At 40.4% G+C, this 24,469-nt stretch overlaps 1 protein-coding gene across 5 annotated transcripts in view; it reads left to right on the top strand.

The window, feature by feature from the left end:
- Positions 1–24,469, top strand: part of LOC102932289 — an 81,389-nt gene that overhangs the window by 35,856 nt on the left and 21,064 nt on the right. For all 5 annotated transcript variants that reach the window (XM_043551863.1, XM_043551864.1, XM_043551865.1 and 2 more), the window contains 12 exons: positions 2,568–2,673; positions 4,126–4,331; positions 5,107–5,195; positions 7,641–7,715; positions 8,439–8,571; positions 9,479–9,627; positions 12,443–12,611; positions 13,334–13,395; positions 14,120–14,212; positions 14,847–14,907; positions 20,102–20,133; positions 23,772–23,794. In XM_043551863.1, coding sequence (XP_043407798.1) covers positions 2,568–2,673; positions 4,126–4,331; positions 5,107–5,195; positions 7,641–7,715; positions 8,439–8,571; positions 9,479–9,627; positions 12,443–12,611; positions 13,334–13,395; positions 14,120–14,212; positions 14,847–14,907; positions 20,102–20,133; positions 23,772–23,794 — 1,198 coding nt within the window. The remainder of the gene's footprint in view (positions 1–2,567; positions 2,674–4,125; positions 4,332–5,106; positions 5,196–7,640; positions 7,716–8,438; positions 8,572–9,478; positions 9,628–12,442; positions 12,612–13,333; positions 13,396–14,119; positions 14,213–14,846; positions 14,908–20,101; positions 20,134–23,771; positions 23,795–24,469) is intronic.

The following is a 24,469-nucleotide window of genomic DNA, read 5'->3' as shown; positions in this document are numbered from 1 at the left end:
CTCCTTCTATCAGCAGAGTGCAGCCAAGCTGGCAGCTCTTATATCGACACAGAGAGCAGTGCACTGTGGGTAGCTATGCCATTGCGCAACTAGCTGCAGGGTGTTTTGGGAAAGGTTTGCAATGCCTCATGGGGTAGGTACAGCATCACATGATGCGGGTTTCTCATGTTGATCCAGCTACTGCAGTGATGTAATGGTACAAAAAAAGTGGATAAACTAACTGTACTAACCTCCATATTCCCCAAATGAGAAGTAGGTAAAATCATTTTATACCAGCATTTATCCCCAACTTCACTACTGTGCTTTGATATACTGCTGTTTGAAACATTATGTGGTAGTAAGGTCCACATGGCCAGTTAGTGTATGGCAGGCAAAAGTGCCATAGATTTACACCCCAGCTTGACATGCACTCTCTGTATAGAGTAGCCCCTAATTTCACCTTCTCCAGGGGACTGGACCTTGTTTACAATTCTCATGATGTCCTGTGAACTGACAGTCCTGTGGTTTCATCAGAACTGAGCGCATGCACTTTTCATAAAGTAAACATTGATAGCTTAATAAAATAAGTTTCACATTCACATTTATATTGCCTTCTCATCATAAAGGGCTGGGCTGAGCCTAGGGCTCTCTCGAAACGTTGAGTAACATCCACATGATTGGCAAAATGGAGTTTCTTTCGGGTCTAACCTGATTTCTGCACATAAATGGCCTGCCGCCTATGTAAATGCCACTCCCACACACTTTGATTATTAGAAGTCTTCCGTTTTTCTTAGTGAATCACATCTGTATTATACATGAGATACAAAGGTACATTTTATCTCATCTGTTTTTTTATTTGGCTCTAAAATTGGTTGATCCTTCCCATGCTGTAGTTGAAATCATGCTGTAGTTGAAATCATGCAAGCAAAAAACACATTTAAACAGTTTATTGCTTATTAAGGTACTAATAGTTTCCCTCACTGGTTTGTACCAGGATTCTTTTTCTGAGAACCGTGTTCTTTAGTCCTATTCAAAACCATGACATAGACTTTGTAGATGGGTAGGGCCTTTCAGCATTCCACTTACACCTGTGTTGTGGGACCTGTTTAGAATCCTGTTTTCCCCTATCCTGGTACAGCATAGTTATATTTTTAGTGTAGATGAGACTTAACTCTGTCCCTGAACTGAGCCTGGACATCTCCAAGGGCATCATTATATTAACCTGTCCAAGGCTTTAGCATGTAACTGCTCCCCTAGACTGACTGTCGTGGTATTGGTGGTCCAGTAGTCTGTGGATCTACTGTTGTTATTTATTTGTATAACACCAAACAGCATGCTAAATCCTTTGTAGACATATAAGAAGGTAAAGGCCTTGCCTCAAAGAGCTTATCTAAATAAGCAACATAGAAATGAAAGGCCGGGACATGGAAATAGGATATAAGAAAAAGCAATGAGGTTGTATTGTGCACACTGTTGGCCCACCCACACCCATCACACTACCTGGAATCATAATTTTAACAGTGCATTCTGGGAAGGCTGCGTAGCTCTTCCATGCTGTTTCAGCTGCAGGTGCCAGGGACAAAGGATTGTCTATTTTGAAGGTGTTCTGAATAATATTATGCAAATTGAAGGCATAGGGAGTAGAAGTAGAGTTGGCAAAGGCCTCTGCATGTAATGGGATTAACTCTATTCAGTCTTCTTTTTATATTATTAATTTTATAAATATAATTTAGAGAATTTTATGATGGTGAAAGGTACCAGATTGACAGCCCTGTAATGACTGTTTTGATGTCCTCCTGTAGAAGGAAGTTGGAGTTATGTTAGGAGGATTGACAAACCTGGTTACACTGATGTAATTAGACAGTGCTCTTCACATAGCAGCAATACCATATTATAACTTGGCTACAGGTCGACAATTATGCTACAGCTCTGTTCATGAGTGAGGTCAAAACACAATTTGCCTGCTCATTTTAGGAATCATGAATGATATTCTGGCTCTGTTGAAGTCAATGGGAGTTTTGCCATTGACTTTGATGGGGTCAGGATCTTACTCTATGTGTTAACCATCTGATAGTATGGAGTCAACCATGTTACAACCTTGTTAAAATCTCAGTAAAAGTCTGTAATGTAGGTGGGCTTAATAGCACAAATTTGCTAACATGGTTCTTGGATTGAGGAAAAAAACTCCGTGATCACGATGGTCAGGAAAATTGCTAGAGCTGTACTAACAACATCCATGTCTAAACAAGGTTGCATCTAGCACGGGAATATTGGCGGAACTCCCGACCCAAGGAGCAGGTCTATACAGTGGAAATAACTTTGATTTTAAAAATTGAATTCTACGAATTGAGTTTAGCCTTGTACATTAATGCAATCTTAGCAAATGTTATGTTTCCCTGTACATTACCAGTATAGAGAGCATTAACTCCTCATGATGACATGGTTATAAGTGAAATCCAAGACTCCGTTGCAAATCTAGGGAAAACTACTTATCCAATGACATGTGGGGTGACCATCAATACAATCAAGGGAGAGGAATTCAAAGTCAGGTATTCAGAATGTCCAAATTATATTTCTCTGTCTCTAAGGGGAAAATGAAGAACCAGATATCAGTCATGATTCTGCAAATGATCACAAGGGCCCTGTGGTAGCAGTGGATGCCTGCAAGACCCTCTCTCTCTTTCTAAGCTGTGGGTAGGTGAAGCACTGAACATCTCCTTATTTATACGGTAATCAGATGGGTTTTGTGCAGGATGGAAGCTCAGGTACATCCATATGAAACGTATAAAACCTATCATTTGGCTGATAACATGTTTCATACTCTTACAGCTGGTGCAATAGGTTTTCCACGCAATAAACTCAAGCTTGGTAACATCACTTTGGTATTGGTATCACTGTAAAATTATGCATTATTAGAACCCTTCCAAGCGAGATGCTGGGAATACTACTTATGGATTTAATGGACCAAATTTATCCCCATTTTCAATCTAGCAAATACCTAGGAAATATCAGTGTAAGTAGAACTGCAGGAGGATAGGAACAATGTGGGGGTGAGATTTCAGAGATAATCAAACCAGTCCAGGGAAGCATCTGAACAACAACATATACATTTCATCGTGGTAGCCATGTTAGTCTGTATCAGCAAAAACAATGAGGAGTACTTGTGGCACCTTAGAGACTAACAAATTTATTTGGCCCACGAAAGCTTATTCCCAAATAAATTTGTTAGTCTCTAAGGTGCCACAAGTACTCCTCATTGTTTTCACATATACATTGTCAATGGAAATTTCATTTGCAAGCTAAGCTATTGTTTAAAGGAAATAAAATATAAAGAAATTGCACCAGTATTGGTGGGTTTCAGTTCAGTTCCTATTGGCCAACATAAAACCTTCCTTCACAATTAGCAATTAATTGGAATCTTTGTTGGCAATTTTAGAAGAGACATCAAAGGCTGACAATGAATGCAGAGACTGAACACTCCTCTTTCTCTTTGAGGCAAATGCTTCAGAACAGGAATGAGGTTTACTAGATGGTGCAAAGTTGGACGAGTTTGCACGGCAGCTGCCTGTGACACAGCAAGTGTATGATTATACAGATTCCTTCTGTCTTCAGGACATTCAGTCATCTGGAGTACATTTTTCCTTTAAAAAAATCTGTTGGAATTAAACCTATTCTCAGAAACGGAGGAAGGGCTTATTTCCTCATTAATTTATTACATTGTTTTTGACGTTGTAGATGCTATATTAAGTAAACTCTTTCACTGCATGAAAGTCCCTATGATAAAATGCTGCTCCTTCCTGAACTCTGAATGTCTTTGCTTTTGTAGTGTTAATTTGGTTACTATTGATTAAAGAAATCTACTTGTTTGTGACTGGAATAAAATTATTAGGTAACCCAGATTAATCCCTCTCCTTATGGATTCTCACTGATCCTACAGGGTAAAATTCTTCCCTGGGCAGAAATCCACATGTAACCTTTGCACCACTTATGTCCCGCTTAAACCCTACTTTCATGATTTAGTGGGATTAAGTGGTACATAGAACTCATGTTGGCCCTCTGTACAAGGGAAAATTTCACCCACAGAGAATTACTAAAATCAGCATTAAGACTATTTCACAAGATAATTCTGATTCCTTTATTTTCCAGTGAGGACTACATGGTGAAACTCTGGGATATTCACAAGAATTTGGTGGCCGACATTTTTCTTGATAACACTCTCAGCTCTGCTTGTTTCCTGAATAGTTCTGGAGATATTTTAGTGGCTTTCAGAAATGATCTTTACATCTTGCCTCACAGTAAGGCACTGGGTATCTCAGCGACAGACACAGATGTCTCTGGAATCTCAGCAACAGGTATGACATCAGACAGTCTTACATGGATACATTTACTCTCTTGTTAGGAATCAGATTTTTTTAACCATTTGTTATGATTTTCAGTGTCTGCACAATATATTGCACCATATTAGCTGTGAACAATGCTTTAACAAAAGGGATAGTCATAAATTGATGGTAATTTGGGTCACAGTTAGATTTAAGTCTAACTTTGGTCACTTTACTGGGTGTTGCTTTCCTACCTGAGCCCTTATTTCACAGTGACCTATAGTATCTGCAAGTCAGAGTTGAGTGCCTGACTTCTTTTAAAAAGAAAATTATAAAGAGCTTATTCTTCTAAAAGTCAAACAATCTTGGGTCATTTAGACCCAAATTTGACTTTTGTAAAAAAAAATAGTTTTACAAATCTTAATATTATTTGAAATGTTTTCATGATTTTTTTGCTCATTTAAAAGAAAACACTTTTTTTTCACTTTAAACTTTTTCCTACAACATTTGCTGTCCAAATATAACAGCATTGTTCTAGTTGTGCATAGGATCCAGAAATGAATCCAGAAACAATTCAGTCTATGTTTACTATTTGAACTGAATGAACTCAAAGGATGAGTGAATGCAAAACACAGCTAGCATCAATTGTAAAAAGTACATCAAATTTGTAATTTTTTTCATTTTTAAGTAATCTATGTGTAGTAACACAGATAAGGATATTATATATATAACTTTTTGTCTTGGCAATGGCCCTTTTAAATATATTTATACAAATAACACTCTTGTGATATTGTGATATCTTCACCAGAGTCCTTCATTTATGAAAACCAAGCTTTAAATTACCAAAAGGAAGAAAAAACTGATGTCTCCAAAGTCACTGACATGGACTCTTATCTGGTATGTTCTAGTTGCTTGAACCCATACTGCTATCAAATATACAAGGGAAAACAATTCTGAATGAGCCATAGCACTCATAGACACAACATAAACCAGCTCCACTGAAGAATGTCTGATACTAGCAGCTATGTCTGCTACCATGTGCTAGATACACTGAAGAACAATAATTCCTGCCCCAGTTCCAGGATTAAGGCAGATTCTTCTCTGACCTTCTGTAGTAGGAAGTGGTGGTGGAAAAAATATTATGTAAAACCCAGAACTGGGATATGTATTTCCTAATAAGAAAACCTGTTCAGTTAGCAGATTTATTGTCTCAGTTTATTTCACTAATAAGCATTACCTCTAAAAGTAGAGATGGTTGCATACTCCAGAAAAGTGAACTATTCCTATTACATGGGAAAGAAAATGTGTTAGACTGGGTGAATGAGTTAGCACTTGACTGTGATCTCTCTCTATTTGTTGGAGTTTGTATTTCTGAACATAACTCCCTCTATATGTACCAGATTTATTATAATTCACTAACATGTTCAACTACCCACATTTATAACTATTTGTACTTTCAGCTAACCTGCAAGTACTCCAAACTGACATGTTCTCTACCTATTAAATATAGAATACAAAATTTCAATATTAAATGAAATTTTTGCCAACATTTTTCAATTTTTCAAGTTCCACCACTATGGAATTGATTTTTTTAAAAATTCAATTATGAAATGTTTATAATTTTTTCACTGAAGTTTGGAATTTTAAGGAAAAACAAAAGTGAAATGTTCATGAAAACTTTTGGGGAAAAAAGTGTTTTGGTTTTTTGACCAGCTCTAATACAGATTTATATACTTATCACTTATTCTTTATTTATCTGTTAAGATTTTATTCTGAAAACTGTGGAGGAAAATCTTATAGGTACGTTTTCACAGCACTATATACTGGTGACTAGGACCTTACACATTGTAAATTTAAAAACACCCATCCAAAAAAACATTCTGGATCATAGTGGTATGGAAGATAAAATAGCCACATTTCTTACAATTTAACAATTGAGCAAGCATTGAGTTTTTCCTCTACATTCTTAGTTAATATGTCATAATGGTGCCTCTTCCTAATACAAATGATATAGAGTATTCCTGGGGGAGTACTCATGCACCAAAAAATTAAAAATTCTGCACATAATATTTTCAAATTCTTCATATTTTATTTATCAAAATAACACAATATAATCACACCAGTTTCAATTTTTTTGGTCATTTATTTCAAAATACCTGTCAGCAAGTATGTCTGTAACAATATAGACAACAAAAAAGATTCAGGAATTATTATTTTTTTTGACAAATAGATTTCTTACTAGGCATATTAATACAGAACTCTGAGTAATAATTCATTTAAACTACAATACAGGACCGTGTTTCCCGCACCCCTCAGAAGCAGAACAAAGGCTTGGGGGTAGTCGGGGTAATGGAGGAGCTAAGGGAGATGGAAGTAAATTGCTGGGAAGGAGCCTGGGTGTGAACTTGGAGGGTTGTTGGATATGGGTGGGAAAGTATGGAACAGGTTTTTGTGGGGGAGTGTGGAGGGATTATTAGGGAACTTCCCCCATGCAGACCCTGGCTGACCCCTAGACTCTCCCATTCAGTCAGGCACATTTGTCCCTGTCCCCATGTGACCCTGCATCCCCTTCCCCTGTCCCCATGTGTGTCTGTGCCCCACCCACCACACCCTGTCCTTATGTAGCTCTGCACCCCCGCCCCAACCCCATCTGGCCCTGAATCTCCCTCCCCCTTGTGGCCCTGTGCCTCCACTCCCATTCAGCCCCTGCCCCAGTCTGTCCTCCCCCACTAGCCCTTATGAACCCCTGTCTGATGCCCCCCCCAGTACCCCACACTGTCTGTCTCCCCATAGCCCCTGTCTCCTGACGAGGTCCACTGCGAAGAAGGCAGCTCTTTCTCTTCCCTCCCTGGTGGGGAGCTGCTGCTGTTCTTGTGCCACAGAGCCCTCTGGTGGGAAAATGGTGGAACTGCATCAATATTTTGGCAGAAGCTTTTTTCTGTGCAAAAAAAAAAAAGTGGTGCTCATTAATTATGCACGTGTGCAGTAGCTCAGAATTTCCTCAGGAGTTATAGAGACACAAACAGCACTTTCCTGAGAGCATTTAGGTCTATGCACCACTTGAGCTTTGGGTTAAACCTATGAGTGGCATATAGGTCTTGTGCCAATAGGGGGGGTAAATTTCACCCACTGAGAATAAACGCTTCTTCCAATGAGACTTTGCATCTATGGACCATATACAGTGTTTTTATGTGACACAGCTGATGACTTGATGACTAGAAACCCATGCATATGAGTGGCACCAAAAAAAATGCCTCACCAAGCTGTGTGTATGTGTGTAAGGGAAACATTTTCCTCACAGATTTATGATTACTGAGCGTCAACCTTTTCCCATTTCTCTAGGTGCCTTACATGGGATTTAATTTCACCAGTGACTTCACAACAGAATTGCTGGTTTCACCAATGGGCGGAGAAAAGGTTAGACTTAGTTGAATACTTAAGTTTCTTTGAAATCTGAAAATGGTGTTGGAAGTAAAGACGTGTTGAGACATTTTGATCCCTTTAGGAAATGTAAGTATCTCTAAGGGCTGGTACACAGTACCACTTATGTCGGTATAACTTATGTCGCTCAGGGGTGTGAATAAGCCATCTCTACAAGCGAGGTAAGTTACACCAACCTAAGTGCCAGTGTGGACAGTGCTATGTCTCCCATCAACATAGCTACTGGTTCTTGCGGAGGTGGTTTTATTATGCCGACGGGAGAGCTCTCTCCTGTCAGCATAGAGCAGGGGTTCTCAAACTGAGGGTTGGGACCCCTCAGGGGGTCGCGAGGTTATTACATGGTGGGTCACAAGCTGTCAGCCTCCACCCCAAGCCCCGCTTTGTCTCCAGCATTTATAATAGTGTTAAATATATTAAAAATACAGACCATTATTATACAGAGCATCTACATCAGATGTGCTACAGCAGTGCCACTGTAGTGCTTCTAGTGTACACTAGCCCGAAAAACAGAGCATCTGTCATCCCAAAAGGGACACAATCAACCTAGGTAGGACCCAAAATATAAAGGAGGGTGTTCTACTGAGTTGGTTGGGAAATTCATTAATGCAATGTGAACCTGCAAGTATTGTGTTAATTTAACATTTTATTACCTGTACATTACCTGTTGCTATATGTGTATACTCCTCTGTCATCCACCAGCTGTCCTGGAAGTTGCCACTGGCCCCTTCCCGGATTTATTGTTCTCCCAGTATCTCAGCAACTTCATTGAAGGTATTTGACTTCCTGTTACAACCTGGACCTCTCAGCATAGATGAGCAAGAGAAGGCAGAACGTAAGGGATTCTTTCTACAATTCTACCTTCTTTTACCTCTGTTTATTCAAGAACTAAAGTAAATCTGGTAGCGTCCTAAACCTTGAACCAGATCCTCGGCTGGTGTAAATTGACATAGCTCTGTCGACTTCAGTGGAGCTAAACTGATTTATACCAGCTGAAGGTCTGGCCCTATAGGCCAGATTTTCACAATACCCTGCACACCAGGTGTCTGCTGTACACCCAAAACTCCAGTTGAAGTCAAAGGGAGCTGCAGATGCTCATTACCTCTGCAAATGGTCCAGGGGGAAATAAAACCCCACTATCTTCACCTTCTGAACATCTGCCTGTTGTTATATCCACGGTACATTTTTTAAAAGCACATAAGTGACTTAGTTCCTAAGTCCCATTTTCAACCGTGATTTAGGCACTTAAGAGCCCAAGTCCCATTGACTTTCACATACCCATAAATGGTAGTTCATGGACGAGTGGGCTTTCTGGTTGCCCTCTCCTCCTGTAAAAACACCAGAATGGAGGGGAGTGGGCAGCAAGTCATCCCTTAAATAGGAATGTAGATGTTTGGAGAAGGTTAGCTGGCTAAGAGCCTCCTCTCTCCTTCCAGCGCCCCCCCGCCCCCTTCCCAAATAGCTGCCACTGAGCTGGGTGTGGAGAGTTAAGCCCATTAAGAGGAGGAAGTTTGTGTGTGGACCAGGGAGGGAATGTGTGGGAGCATCAGAGGCTCTCAGGTGCATTTATTAAGCATCCTGTCTTTTGAAATATTGATTCTCAAACATCCTGAGATCCCTTCTTACTCTAATAAGGACTGTTTTCCAGCCTGTCAGAAAGCTTCCCTATAACATTCTCTTAACGTGTATAGGGTGTAGTAGCAAATGGTATAACTAAAGCAGTCATTTCTCTTTTCTCCCAGTCTCTGAAAGAATGATCCTGACTGATTATATGAAATACTTGCCTGGCCCCAGACCTGCAGAGGCTGTGGATTTGGAAATACCTGAGTTTGGAATCTCCCCATGTTCTTCTCCACTCAGTGTATGTTCAGAGGCCCAGCCTGAGGAAGAGGTTTGTATGAAACCATTTCACACTTCTGTACAGAGTCCAGCAGTATGTCGTGTCTGACTTCCTTCAACACAACACCGCCTTTATTAAGGTGACAGGTTTCAGAATAGCAGCCGTGTTAGTCTGTATCCACAAAAAGAAAAGGAGGACTTGTGGCACCTTAGAGACTAACAAATTTATTTGAGCATAAGCTTTCGTGAGCTACAGCTCACTTATGCTCAAATAAATTTGTTAGTCTCTAAGGTGCCACAAGTCCTCCTTTTCTTTTATCAAGGTGGAAAGCAGAAATGCTGATGACTCAATTGTATATTGGCAATGTCATTTTGAGGTCCCTTCTCAAGTGCATTGATTAAACTCGGGCCTTCTAACACACAGCTAGTGTACTTAGAGTTCACAATAATTCATCATAATTCTGTTTTGTTATGGGGACACCTGCTGGAAGAACTTCGAGCACAAGTAAATTCTGTGCCTGAGAATTTAGCCTGACAGGCATCTCATCAAGAATGCCTATTACTGCCTTGTACATTTACTATCTCAGAAAGTAATTTGGGAATGTTTCTATTTTAATCCCTGGGATTACATCTCAAATACAGGGTAGAGTTTAATAATATAAATGTTTTTTAGGGTTTTTTTTCTTCACAGCACTGGAATGAAACCACAAATACTAGTCCTTTCACCAAATAAAAGTCAGTGCAATTGATACTGTTCAAAATTTGAACAACAATTAGAACACATTTTGAAAGAGAAAGTAGTTAAGGACATAGAGGTGAATGGTAATTGGTATAAAATACAACATGGTTTTACAAAAGGCAGATCATGCCAGACAAACCTGATCTCCTTCTTTGAGAAGATAAATGAATTTTTAGACAAAGGAAATGCAGTAGATAGATCTAATGTACCTGGATTTCAGTAAGGCATTTGATACAGTTCCACATGGGAAATTATTCGTTAAATTGAGGAAGATGGGGATTAATATGAGAATTGAATGGTGGATAAGAAACTGGTTAAAGGGGAGACTACAATGGGCCATACTGAAAGGTGAACTGTCAGGCTGGAGGGAGGTTATGAGTGTAGTTCCTCAGGGATTGGTCTTGGGACCAATCTTATTGTATTTCTGACCTTGGCACAAAAAGTAGAAGTGTGCTAATAAAATTTGCAGATGACAGAAAGTCGGGAGGGATTGCCAATACGGAGGAGGACTGGAATATCACATAAGAAGATCTGGATGATCTTGTAAACTGGAGTAATAGAAATGGGATGAAATTTAATAGTGCAAAGTACAAGGTCATGCATTTAGGGACTAACAACAAGAATTTTTGCTATAAACTGCGGATTTACCAGTTGGAAGTGACAGAGGAGGAGAAAGACCTAGGTGTATTGGTTGATCGCAGGATGACTATGAGCTGTCAATGTGATGCGGCCATGAAAAAGGCTAATGTAGAGCTAGGATGCATTAGGTGAGGTATTTCCAGCAGAGACAGGGAAGTTTGTACCATTATAGAAGGCACTGGTGAGATCTCATCCGGAATACTGTGTGCAGTTTAGGTCTCCCATGTTTAAGAAAGATGAATTCATTCTGCAACAGGTGCAGAAAAGGGCTATTAGGATGATCCGAGGAATGGAAAACCTATCTTTTGAGAGGAGACTCAGAGAGCTTGGCTTGTTTAGCCTAAACAAAAGAAGGCTATGGGGAGATCTGATTGCTCTTTATAAATACATCAGAGGCATAAACACCAGGGAGGGAGGGGAGTTACTTAAGTTAAGCACCAATGTGGACACAAGAACAAATGGCTGTAAACTGGCTATCAACAAGTTTAGGCTCAAACTTAGGCAAAGGTTTCTAACCATCAGAGGAGTGAAGTTCTGGAACAGCCTTCCAAGGGGAGCAGTAGGGGCAAAAAACCTAACCGGCCTTAAGACTGATCTTGATAAGTTTATGGAGGGGATTGTATGATGGGACTGCCTATGTTGGCATGTGGCCCATTGGTGACTGCCAGTAGCAAAAATCCCCAATGGCTGGAGACAGGACGCTATATGGGGAGGGCTCTGAGTTACTCTAGAGAATTCTTTCCCAGATGTCTGGTTGGTGGGTCTTGCCCATATGCTCAGGGTCTAACTGATTGCCATATTTGGGGTCAAGAAGGAATTTTCCCCCGGATCAGACTGGCAGGGACCCTGGGAGCGGGGGTTGGTTGCCTTCCTCTTCAGCATGGGGCATGGGTCACTGGCAGGTTTAAACTAATGTAAATGATGAATAATCTGTAACTAGTAGTATTTAAACCATGATTTGAGGATGTCAGTAACTCAGCCAGAGGTTCGGGGTCTATTACAGGAATGGGTGGGTGAGGTTCTGTGGCCTGCAATGTGCAGGAGGTCAGACTAGATCATCACAATGGTCCCTTCTGACCTTAAAGGGCATGAGTCTGTGATACAGCTGTGGGTTTTACAAGCAGCATTGCAGAGAGTTATGGAAAGGTAGCCAAAGGCTGTTTTAATGGAATATTGTTCTAATTGCCTGGATTTAGGGCAAATATTTTTATTTCGTCTCCATATAACAGATCTCAGTTTGCTTATTGGGCTTTCCTTATGCATAGGAACTCCTGACAGTGAGATCCACAGTGGTAGAGACCACAGAATACTGAAGGCAAGATCCACAATGTGGTTCTGAAAGGAGGATTTTGCCCTTAATCAGTACTGACTGGATTTGCCATGTTGCAAGCTGATAGTTTCAAAAATAAGGGATAAGAGAGGGATTTTTTTTAACTGGGCATTTTCCTCCCCCTAACAACCAAAACTTGCCTGCTTTATTTTTGTTCAGGTTGCTGAAGCTGAGAGTGAATCCCCTGATACAGAATTGCTACAGCAAATCCCAAGCACTGAACAGCAACAAGTCAGTGAAGAAACAGACAAGGAGAGAAAAAATCTTCTAACAGAGGGAGATTTCTGTTTGGACAAAACTCAGACTTTACAGATGAAGAGAAAAACAGGTATTAAAAGTCTTCTTTTATTGTTGGCTTTTATTGTATATCATAGTTCTACAGATATTCTCCCCAGGCATGAGCCTACTCTTATCAGTGGCAAAACTTACATTGACTTTCATAGTGCAGGACCAGGGTCTTGAGCTCTATTCTTGGGTCTGCCACTGACTTCCTGATAGCCATGGCCAAGTCATTTAAACTGTCTGTGCCTCAACTTTTCTGTCTGTAAAATGGATACATAATGCTTATATGAAGTGTTATGAGGATTAATTCATTCATGTTGGTAGTGTTTTGAGATCTGATGGAAGATGCTACAAAAGGGAAAATTATTATTATACTAATATGTAATTACTTGATTAGAGATGGAGCATGAGCATTGTTCAAATTCTCCTTGCTTTACTCATGCAAGACCTGACTTCAGTGGGAGTACATATATGAGTAAGGAGCAGGATTTGCCCCATATTTGAAAAATGCCTTCTGGATCTGTTATTCACTCAGCAGTGTTGTTGAAGCCTTGTTGGTGCCAGGATATGAGAGAGATAGGTGGATGAGGTAATATCTTTTTTACTAGACCAACTTCTGTTGGTTCGAGCTTACATAGAGTGCTTCTTCAGCACTCAGTGCACAGTTCAGCTCTGCCTTCTCTTTCCTGATCCACGCACTCATGCCCACACAGACAATCCTCACAGAAACAAGTCACATTACAGGTTCTTGTTGTCCCTGTTCTGAAGGTTCTGAAAAAAGGAAGAAAAAAGCTTCAAAGAGCGACAGATTTCCATCCGGCAAAGAAAAGGTATTCTCCATCACCATAAATGCTACAGTTGGTATTAGTGGGGCATTCACAATGACACATGTCATAAACAGTGATTACTATTTCTGAAGGGTTTTTATTAAGTACGTACAACAATCCTAAAATTGGTAGCTAAGATACATTAATGATAAGTGCCATAGAAAAGTCCAGGAGGAATAGGATGTGAACAGTGTGCAGTAAATAAGTCCTAGTGCCACACTTTAAGCAGTAAGGACTCGGAGAACATAAAATATTAAATAACTGCTCATCTTCATGAGCACCATGAATTCTGTGCACTGAATGAGGCAGGGGCCTTGTGGAAAAAAATGGCATAGTATGTGATCATGCAAATAAAGACTGTATTATAATGCAAATGTACAAGGAAGCCAGATTGGGTCACACAGACAACCTTAATTTTGGTATATTCTAACTTTGAGTGCTTGCCTTTGCAACCTTAATGATCTTTTAACATAGTTGGTTGTGAGTAATAGACTACAGATGGGCTCAACTCACAAAATTCCAAATTCAGATTTGGATTTTGAGCATCCCCAAAACTGAGGGGTTCAGATCTCAGGTTCTGATTGGGCCCATCTCTAATAAAAACCCATAGCATTTAATATGATTTTAAAAATATATTCCTTGCTACTAAACAGGGTGTTTCCCTACTTGTGGAGTTTGCTCTTATATAGTATGTTCTTAAATTTGCCTTATTTTAATTATGATTTAGAAGCTTGTGCCCAGGAAATTATCCAGTTCAGAAGGTGCTGGTCTGAGAAAGACACGTACTCCAAAACATAAAAGATTTTCCTCAGAGATGCAGGTACCTGTTGTTGCAAACATAGGTGCTCTCCCGAAAATGTTACCAGTTTACTTCAACTGCTGTTGGATGGCAGGATGGCAGAGCTCGGTGATCCATTTAGATTCCAGTTTCACAGTGGAAGTTTTTTATTCATTCAGAAAACTCATGAATATTAATAATACACAGAAGCCTCCTTTAAATTGGTGATTCTATAAGATGATAACTCAGAAGAGAATCAAGGTTTGCTTTTGAAGGACCTAAATACAAATCTTAAGTCAGATTTATTAAACAAATGATTCATGTTTTCACGTGAATCAGGCTATCTCACAGATTTTTCCAGAATTGCCCATGCCAATAAAATTGGGGGAAGAGAGCGAAATTCTGTAGCTGGTATTAACAAACTTGGCAGATTAACAGTGCAAGGTCCCAGTATTCAAGATGGAGTATTACATGCTTGAACCTGTAGTCTCCACAGATCTCACCTCCTCTGTACTAATTGTCAGACAGCTACAATCTGCCCCATTTAATACACATAGGTTACTGTGCTGAGGCTCTTGTGGCCTGTGCTGGGTAAAGTTTGGCCAACCTACTGTATTGTATCTCCCTGCTTGTTTATTAAAAAAAGAAAAATGTTGATTTATTTTTTTTAAATCAGAACGCCATGATGGTTAGAGACCCCAAGACTGTCTCCCGGGCCCATTCAGCTGTTCCTATAGGTGAGGTCAGATATTCCAACTCTATTATAAGTTTGCACTTGAAATGGTAGACATTAACATTCTCTTTTTCACAATGTGATCCCAATAAACATTTTGCAGTAATGAATCAAATAGCTCATGATAAACCTTATAGGAACTAAAATTCTTTTATAATTAAATAAACAGTATAAATTGTTGAATATCATCATACCTGATAAGACTGCAGGCCCAGAAATCTGGAGCCTTATACATCATACAGTGATGTAATTTGGATGTTTGAACATACAGTGACTTATTTGCACACTTTCTCTTTTGCCCCCCTACCAAGTATCTACCCTCCCCCTGCTTTTCTTTGGCTCCCCAGGGTTTCCTCACTAACCTTTTCCCCTCCTTGATTTTCCTCATCTCCCCCACAGTGTACTGCCTGACAATAGCAGACATTCCAAAAGCATGGTCCTCAACTGCTCACAGTCATAGAAATATGGCTAGAGTGAATGCCTACTTAGCTCCACTCTATATATCATATTGCCTAGCCACATATCTATAGTTTTGGATGAGCTGGAAAATATGCTGTAGGCAGGATCTCTATAGTTAGACTCTTAGGAGGACTCCTTGGAGTGTCCCTGATTAAGTGTTTATCTACACATGAAAATTAATCTGGAATAAAATAGGGTGTGGATTAACTATTCTTGATTTACTACATGTGTGGATGCTCTTATTGCAGAATAAGAGTGCCTTATTCTGAACTGGTTTAATCCATTTATGAATAAGGAACTCTTAATCCATTTTGGAATCTAATCTCATTCAGAGTAAAACACTCTTATTCCAGAACAAGAGTGTCCGCACAGGGAGTTAACCTGGAATTCTTATTACAGAATAACTCCCCATATAGACAAGACTTTCAAGTCCTAGGGCAATCCTTCAAGAACTCTAACCAGAGTGATGCAGCCAGAGCACCTTCTCCACATAGCTCCCCTGCTCTCCCAGTGACAGCAAGAGATAGGAGCAGGTGCCAATATCAGCAGTTTACTGACAAATCTAGATGATTTTAGCAGCTCTCTATCCCAAGTCATTGCCACAATGGAAGCAGGACTGTTCAGTGTTACAGTCAGACCCTATAGTGCTAACAGCTAAAGAAGGGTCTCTATGAGCTCAGACGGTAGGGACCTGTGCTTTTGGAGCAGGAAAATCTGTATTCTGTTATCTCCACTGTTGCTGGGATGTTCTGAATGACCACAGTGGAGTCTAGTAACAGCCATGAAGTGGACATGTGGCAACTGTGAAATTCTAAAGGGCCTCAGATTTGTTGAAATATGATGTATTCTTTCTAAATTTCTCTTGGTTTACAACCTGTTGTCTCCAATGTGATTGTCTAGTGCATAAATGGGGCCGAATTTAACGACCAGTGTTTAGTAAATTTGTCACTCTGTTTTTGAACCAGGAATGGTCTGTTTCATTGACTAAGAATATTAGTGTTTTAGAAGTTTCTAACAAATGCCTTTGCCCTCCCAAGAGCTATATTAATTCTTCAGCCAAATATTTGTCGAAACATTGTTGCCATGCAATGTCCTTCACTGACCTGAAGGTGGAGCAAAGGCCCTGCTTGTTTTTAAACTTTGTTCTAAAGCCAAATCTTTCTATATTACTGACTCCAGAGGCTCACTGATCTTGAACGCTGACCATGAGGCCCATTAGATTCAGTGGGGATAAAGCGGGGGCAGACTGGAGATTACATTTACAAATATTTATATTACAGAAAAATTCAGTTATTTGGCAACAGCCTATTGCACATTCAGAAATGAAGATTGGAGCAGGGGATCCTTCACTCTTTGTGCTCCTATTGGCTAATGCCCATGAATGAATTGATTGTACCTTCTCTTTCAAAGAACTAGGCCATTGTATTCCACAAGGGTTTGAATTAGAGGAGAAATAAAAGGTTAAAGGGGAATATAATTGAACATAGGCAAAGCATCCCATTCAGCTCTGTTTGCCTTTATTACTGAAATTGGGGTGGGGGAAAGTAGTCAGGTCATGAAATTCAAACCTCGCAGCTGAAAAGGCCCCATTATAAAATACCTTATTTTTCTATGTTACCAGTAAGCAAATGAGAGAACTGGGTTTGATGTGGGGCAAAATTCAGAGCTTATTAACAGTGTAAATTCAGAGTAACTCCATGGATTTGAGCTTAATAGAGTTACTCTGGCTTTACTCAGCTATTCCTGAGATCAGAGTCTGGCCATCAGTCTCTTCTCAGGGTGTGCTGCAAAAGTAGCAGACTAATCTTCCAGAGCGGATGCAGAAAGCATGATGGTGCTCAACAACTGCTGGTCCAGCTGGAGTGAGCTTAATGGAGCTGCAATGAAAGCTCTGATTCTGCTAGGCTTATATACTGAGAGTTATGATATTCTAGAAAAAAATAAGATATTTATGAAGGGGACTTGTGTCTCTATGTCCCCAATGGATTTGGTGCTTCCTAAAGTTAGTTTTCTGGCTTCAAAGTAGATGGTATACATTTCTATTGATCTGTTATCTAGAAGTATGGGATAACGGTGGCATTCAGATTTTCAGAAAGTTCCATGACAGCATAGAAATTTCTTTTCATAGACTCATAGGACTGGAAGGGATCTCGAGAGGTCATCTAGTCCAGTCCGCTGCACTCATGGCAGGACTAAGTATTATCTAGACCATCCCTGACAGGTTTTTGTCTAACCTACTCTTAAAAATCTCCAGTGATGGAGATTCCACAACCTCTCCAGGCAGTTTATTCCAGTGCTTAACCACAATGACAGTTAGGAATTTTTTCCTAATGTCCAACCTAAACTGCCCTTGCTGCAATTTAAGCCCATTGCTTCTTGTCCTGTCCTCAGAGGTTAAGAAGAACAATTTTTCTCCCTCCTCCTTGTAACAACCTTTTATGTACTTGAAAACTGTTATCATGTCCCTTCTCAGTCTTCTCTTTTCCAGACTAAACAAATCCAATTTTTTCAATCTTCCTTCATAGGTCATCTTTTCTAGACCTTTAATCATTTTTGTTGCTTTTCTCTGGACTTTCTCCAATTTGTCCACATCTTTCCTGAAATGTGGCACCCAGAACTGGACACAATACTCCAGTTGAGGACTAATCAGCATGGGGTAGAGCGGAAGAATTACTTCTTGTATTTTGCTTACAACACTCCTGCTAATACATCCCAGAATAATGTTCCCTTTTTTTTTTTTTTCCATTAATGGTTTCACTGTCAAAATTCAGCGTAAAAGCTATTGGAACTAACATCCTTTATCCACCCTAAATAACTAGTTATTATTTTACAGTTTATAAGACGCACCTCTTGGTGTGTGCACAAAAGTATCAAATCACATACATCAGGATCTAAAATGACATAAGGAAGCAAGTCCTAGTCCAACTCAGGCTCTGTCAGCCAATGAGGAAAACAAACTCCAGAGTCAAAAGCCTGTTACTGAGAACCCCATTGCACCAGCTCCCAGACCTTTTAATCTAGGGTTTGCTAGCCGATGCACCCCTGCTGATCTTAACCATTGGGATAAAACATGATGAGAAAGACAGTGGCTAAGGTGACAGTGGCTAAGGTAGCCAGGATCCAAATTGCATAGTGCTTTGTAGATCGGAGATATTGTGCAAGGGCATTTCCTTTTGTATTTTTAAACATGGGATGTGAAATACTTAGTCTTATTCTGACAGGTTTCAGAGTAGCAGCCGCGTTAGTCTGTATTCGCAAAAAGAAAAGGAGTACTTTTTTGTGGCACCTTAGAGACTAACCAATTTATTTGAGCATAAGCTTTCGTGAGCTACAGCTCACTTCATCAGATGCATCTGATGAAGTGAGCTGTAGCTCACGAAAGCTTATGCTCAAATAAATTGGTTAGTCTCTAAGGTGCCACAAGTACTCCTTTAGTCTTATTCTGATAATTTACACCTCCATGTAAGCTCTGACATATGTCATGGACTGTCTACTTCTCAGAGTTAGGCACTACTCCGTTCCTTTGTATTGCTGACATTCTAGAAAGCAGCACAAACATCTCACCAAAATTAGCACTTTGAGAGGAGAAATAACATCTTGGCATCAGTCACTGATAATATGATGCCAATTCTGACATTTCTGCCAACGATGTAAAAGCAGGTTAGTTCCCCCATGTTTGACAGCCTAGCCTTTAGGTACAGTAAGTAAAGTACACATCAGGTAAGGTCCTTCATTCTCCAGCCTACTTTTAATTATAATTGCTGTCATCCTCGTTTCTTTTGTGAAAGCTGCAAATCCACTTGGGGTTCTGGCAAGCTGATCTCTGACAATATCAAATGTTCTAAGAACTCTTAATCGAAGGCAGCTCATGAAAGCACCCCAGGGAACACTTTATTCTCTGTGTTTAAAAGGACATGAAAGTACAATAGCTCTCTTTATACTGGTATAAAAGCAGCCGATTGAACTTGTCAGTTTAATAAATAATACAGTTGCTTCCATCAGACACTGTTAATAGACTCCTGCCTGGACTAATGTTGTATTGAGTTGTTCAAGTGCTTACATGTTGTCTACCTGTGTCTTCCCTGGGTTAATCCCTTTTATCTCCTGAAGGTAGAGCTTCCAGTAATAGCCTCCAAAGGGCATGAGGTCCCCCACTCTTCATCCCCCACCCCATTTTTGTGTGTAGTGTTGCAAGCAGCAAACGCCTTATTTTCCTGGATAGGCCAGTTGGCTGGCTCGCATCTCATGTTTGGAGAGATTCAAATGCACTTGTACATGTAGAATCACTGACATTTTGTATTAGAGGGGGTCAGAGTAGAGGTGGTCCCAAGATGAAAAATTTGGATCAGGATTTTCAAGCACCCCAAAGTTCACGGGTGTTTCATTCCAGATGTTTATTTCAGTCCATTATAAAAATATGGACCAGCTGCAAAATTCATCTCTAAATTCATCTCTAAATCCTAAATTCAGGTTTTTTTGGGCCCATCCCTATTTTTGTGTTAACATGAGCAAAAATGCCATTTGTTTTATATGGAGAGTAACACACTCAGTGCTTTATGTTTCTAAAAGGTCAGGCCAGTGTCTGCACTATTGTGAGTAATATGCTGGGGAACACGAGACAGGGCACAAATGCAAAGGCAGAAGAAACGTACAAGTAACATTAATAGCTGGAGATTATAAAATCTTTTTTCATGTTGGCTCTTGCTTATTTTTCTATTTTTTTTCCCTCTCTGTGCCAGGAGAAAAAATGATTCCTACTCCTCCACCTGAGGTATGTGATAAACAAGGGGGGGAAAGACGCATTTATCATTGGGAATATGTTCCAAGGACTTTCATGACCAGAATTTCTGCTTTGAAAATATGGCTCGTGGTATTGTTGTTACGCATGTTCAGATTTTTTAAGAACCCCAGAGTGCTTCCTGTCTGATTCCCTGAAGATTATGTTTCTCCAATTTAAAACCCATTTCCCTTAGACAATGATCCATGAACTGCCACCCTTGTCCCTGCTGACACAGATTGGACAAATTCCCTTTGGGGTCCAGCAGAGCTCCAGCTTCACTGGTTACAGGGGTTGCTGTTGAGGTGGTATGAATTGGCTTGGCACCTATTTGCAGGATCATTCTGATTGTAGTGGATGTTTACTGGTCCTGGAGTCAGTAATTCATTTGATTAATAGCACTCTTGCTGTTTATCTGTAGTAACCTATCTGGGCATGTTTACTGGAAACTTGCAAGAACAGGGGAGCCAATATCAATCAAAACGAAATGACTCAACCTCAACATTAGCTGTTAAAAATAACAAATGTACTTATGTGGGAGTGATGGAGCAGTGGTTAGGGTTCTAACCTACCACTGAAGGGAACAGGGTTCAGTTATCTGCTGTGCTATAAACTACCTGTGTAATCCTCAGCAAGTTACTTAGTATGTCTGTGGTTCAGTTCCCCACCTATAAAATGGGGATAATATAGGCCTGCCCTACCTCACAGGGTTGTTGTGAGAAGAAATACATTAAAGCAATGAGGTGTTTAGATACTGCAGTAATGGGTACCATGTAACTAACATAGAGAGTCTGCTCAAATAAAGGGGATTTACATTGTGTGGAGAGGATCAACAGATTTGGGTTCTTTCAGACCAAAAGGGGAAAGAGTTCCAAACTAAAGCTCTTTTCCCCAGACTCCTATGTGTTCAAATCCAGTAGCTGTAACCTGTTAGCAAGAGGACCTCTTCTGGTTTCAACTGTTGCAGCAATGCTTGCAAAGAGGCTTTTCTGCAGCCCTTCCACGTCGTAATTGAAAGTTGAACTGAAATGCTTTTCATTTTAAATATCAAAATGATTTGAAATCCAAAATCCTGGGCTGGAGGCATGTGTGGGCTTCAAAATGATAAATACATTCATTTAAAAAACAAAATGCTCTTGTTGAAAACTGCCAGCTCTGAGTTCAGGATTCTGCATGTGCGCAGCTAGAACTGATAACGTTACCAAAACCTAAATGAGTGTCAGAAAGGCAGCTCGTTGCTCTGCATTGAGTGCTATTGATCCCTTCATGATTCCTGTGTGAAAGACACAGAACTCTGATCTCAGGGCTAGTTAAGTCATTCAGTTCATTTTCAGAACCATGCTGCTGTGAAGCTTTGCTTTTTTTTTTTTTTTTTAAATGTTCATAAAGGTAGGGATTATTTCTGTTCTCTGCATCCTGTGAGTAATTGCTGCTTCTGTCAGTAAATGGACTGGTTTCTTCCTGTGCCCAATATGTGCAAAGACTGTTAATGATATCTACAATAAACACCTGAGTACTAGGCATACTCTGCACGTTTTGCATCTGGATGACGTGTCAGGGAACTAAGCCCGCCTTGATATTCTATTGCCTTTAAACACCATCTAAGGACTGAATGTAGGAGTTTGGGAATGAGATACAGAGCCTTTCCCTTTTAGATCACCAGATGCTGGTTGAGGCACATTAGCAAGGGGTATTGTATGGGAAGTTTCTCCTGCTGCTTCTTATGTTGTACTTACCCTTTGCAGAGATGATAAGGTTTGCAGTGTTGTCAAACTGGCATCTTTCATGAGCTCATGCTCATGTGGATATTCCCGACTGGATTTAAAGAAGTGATTATTTCTTTTCATTAGCATTTGAGGTCATTTGGTTAAAATGGCTGCCAAAACATAATGGCATAGAGCAGAAGAATTAGGAAGCTGGGATTTGTAGCCATGTGTTCCAGTTGCTAGTTCCCCATTCATGCAATAACACAGCACTATAAACACGAATGTGTTATGTGTGCTAAAGAGCGTATTGCCACAGAGACCAGGAAGCTCAAGTGTTCTTAGCAACAATGCGGTTAAAGGGTACAGCAAACTTTTTCTCTTGGGCCTTTTTCTCTTGGGTCCTGGTTGCATCTCAGCTGTGCTCTACCACTAAGGCTAGCAAGGGAAAGGATCTGGCATTGCAGATGGGAGCATACCAGGTATTCCAAGCAGGAAAAATTGTAGCTCCGTGTGTTAACCGCACCTGATGAAGTGCCTGCGGTTAATCAAAGCACCGTGTTGTGCGTTGTCACTGACTAGCAGGCTGTGCGTAGAGAAAGGGGAGTTATTCTTTAATTTATTTATGATTTGTATGGTGCAAACAGTGCACTCGCTGCTTTACCAAAGGGTTTGAAGACCAGGTCCCTTCCCTGAAGATCTCATAATCTAGGTGGGCACTATACAGACAAATAACAGGGGGATGGGCTGCAGCCAAGGCAAAGTGAGTGAACAGTGACTTGTTAGCACCAAAGAGAAAAGGAGTACTTGTGGCACCTTAGCGACTAACACATTTATTTGAGCATAAGCTTTCGTGAGCTACAGCTCACTTCATCGGATGCATTCAGTGGAAAATACAGTGGGGAGATTTATATACCTAGAGAACATGAAACAATGGGTGTTACCATACACACTGTAAGGAGAGTGATCACTTAAGATGAGCTATTACCAGCAGGAGATCGGGGCGGGGCGGGGGGGGAGAAAACCTTTTGTAGTGATAATCAAGGTGGGCCATTTCCAGCAGTTGACAAGAACGTCTGAGGAACAGCGGGGGGGGGGGGCGGGGGGAATAAACATGGGGAAATAGTTTTACTTTGTGTAATGACCCATCCACTCCCAGTCTCTATTCAAGCCTAAGTTAATTGTATCCAGTTTGCAAATTAATTCCAATTCAGCAGTCTCTCCTTGGAGTCTGTTTTTGAAGTTTTTTTGTTGAAGAATTGCCACTTTTAGGTCCCCACTGTTCCTCAGAGGTTCTTGTCAACTGCTGGAACTGGCCCACCTTGATTATCACTACAAAAGGTTTCCCCCCCCCCACCCCGCCCCGCTCCGCTCTCCTGCTGGTAATAGCTCATCTTAAGTGATCACTCTCCTTACAGTGTGTCTGGTAACACCCATTGTTTCATGTTCTCTATGTATATAAATCTCCCCACTGTATTTTCCACTGAATGCATCCGATGAAGTGAGCTGTAGCTCATGAAAGCTTATGCCCAAATAAATGTGTTAGTCTCTAAGGTGCCACAAGTACTCCTTTTCTTTTTGCGAATACAGACTAACACAGCTGCTACTCTGAAACTTGTTAGCACCAGTCATTTTGCCCATGGGTCTTTTTGCATGTTGTGGATCTTTGTTTGGGGGAGGGAAGTTACTTAAGAAGATAAAGATTTTTAGTTATCTAGCTTGGTATCAGTTCAGGGGAGAGGGCTCCCTTTTGGCCCAATCTTGCTAAGTACTGAGCATCTCCTGGGAAGTGCTGAGCACCCACACCTCCCAGAGAAGTCAATGGGCATTGAGGATGCTCAGCCCTATGCAGGGTTGGACCCTTTGACTCCAATCTCTTTAGCTAGAAATCATGTTGTTTTATCTAATGCTTGTCTCTGTCTTTTTCAGGCTCTGGCACCAGCTGAGAAAAGGTATGCATAATGGGATGATTAAATCATGTGTTTCCAAATAATCAAAGGCACGCTGTTTCTGCTAGGCAAGAATGTGGTTTCTTTTATAAGACATCTAGCCGGATTCAGGATTTCTTTGGGATTTTTAATTTCGTAGAAGGACACTGAAGGAAAACTGAATCTGGTTAAGGCTGGTTCTGCTCTCTTATATACCCAGGGCCAGATGTAATCTCATTCATATTCTTTTCATGTTTCAGCAGACAGAAAATAACTTTGCAGTCTGATTTCATTCCCTAGAGAAAATTGTTCCTATTGTGACAGTGTTTCAAAGCATTTCACACTGACATCCTATTCTGTGTATGTTTCTGGCAATGACTGCAGCTCAGGAAAGACACTTCAGTGAAACAGGTGGGGAGGAGGACAGATTATTCATTGTTACTATTTAGTATTTGTATTATCATAGTGCCCAAGAGGCTCAGTCATGGACCAGGGCCCCAGTGCACTAGGCACTTTACAAACACAGAACAAAAAGACAGTCTTGCCCCAAAGAGCGTATATATATATATATTTTAAAACCATTCTCTTCCCTCGTCACCATGTAATGAATTCCTAACTCAGTAACTGCCTCCAGCTTGGGGTGTCTCCCCTTCACTTCACTGTACTCTTACAAACATTGAAGCCAATTGGACTACTCAT

The sequence above is a fragment of the Chelonia mydas genome, chromosome 7 (assembly GCF_015237465.2).
Source record: "Chelonia mydas isolate rCheMyd1 chromosome 7, rCheMyd1.pri.v2, whole genome shotgun sequence".
NCBI classification, from domain to species: domain Eukaryota; kingdom Metazoa; phylum Chordata; order Testudines; family Cheloniidae; genus Chelonia; species Chelonia mydas.
Note: the sequence above shows the minus strand (reverse complement) of the source record. Positions and strands in the feature narration are given on the sequence as shown.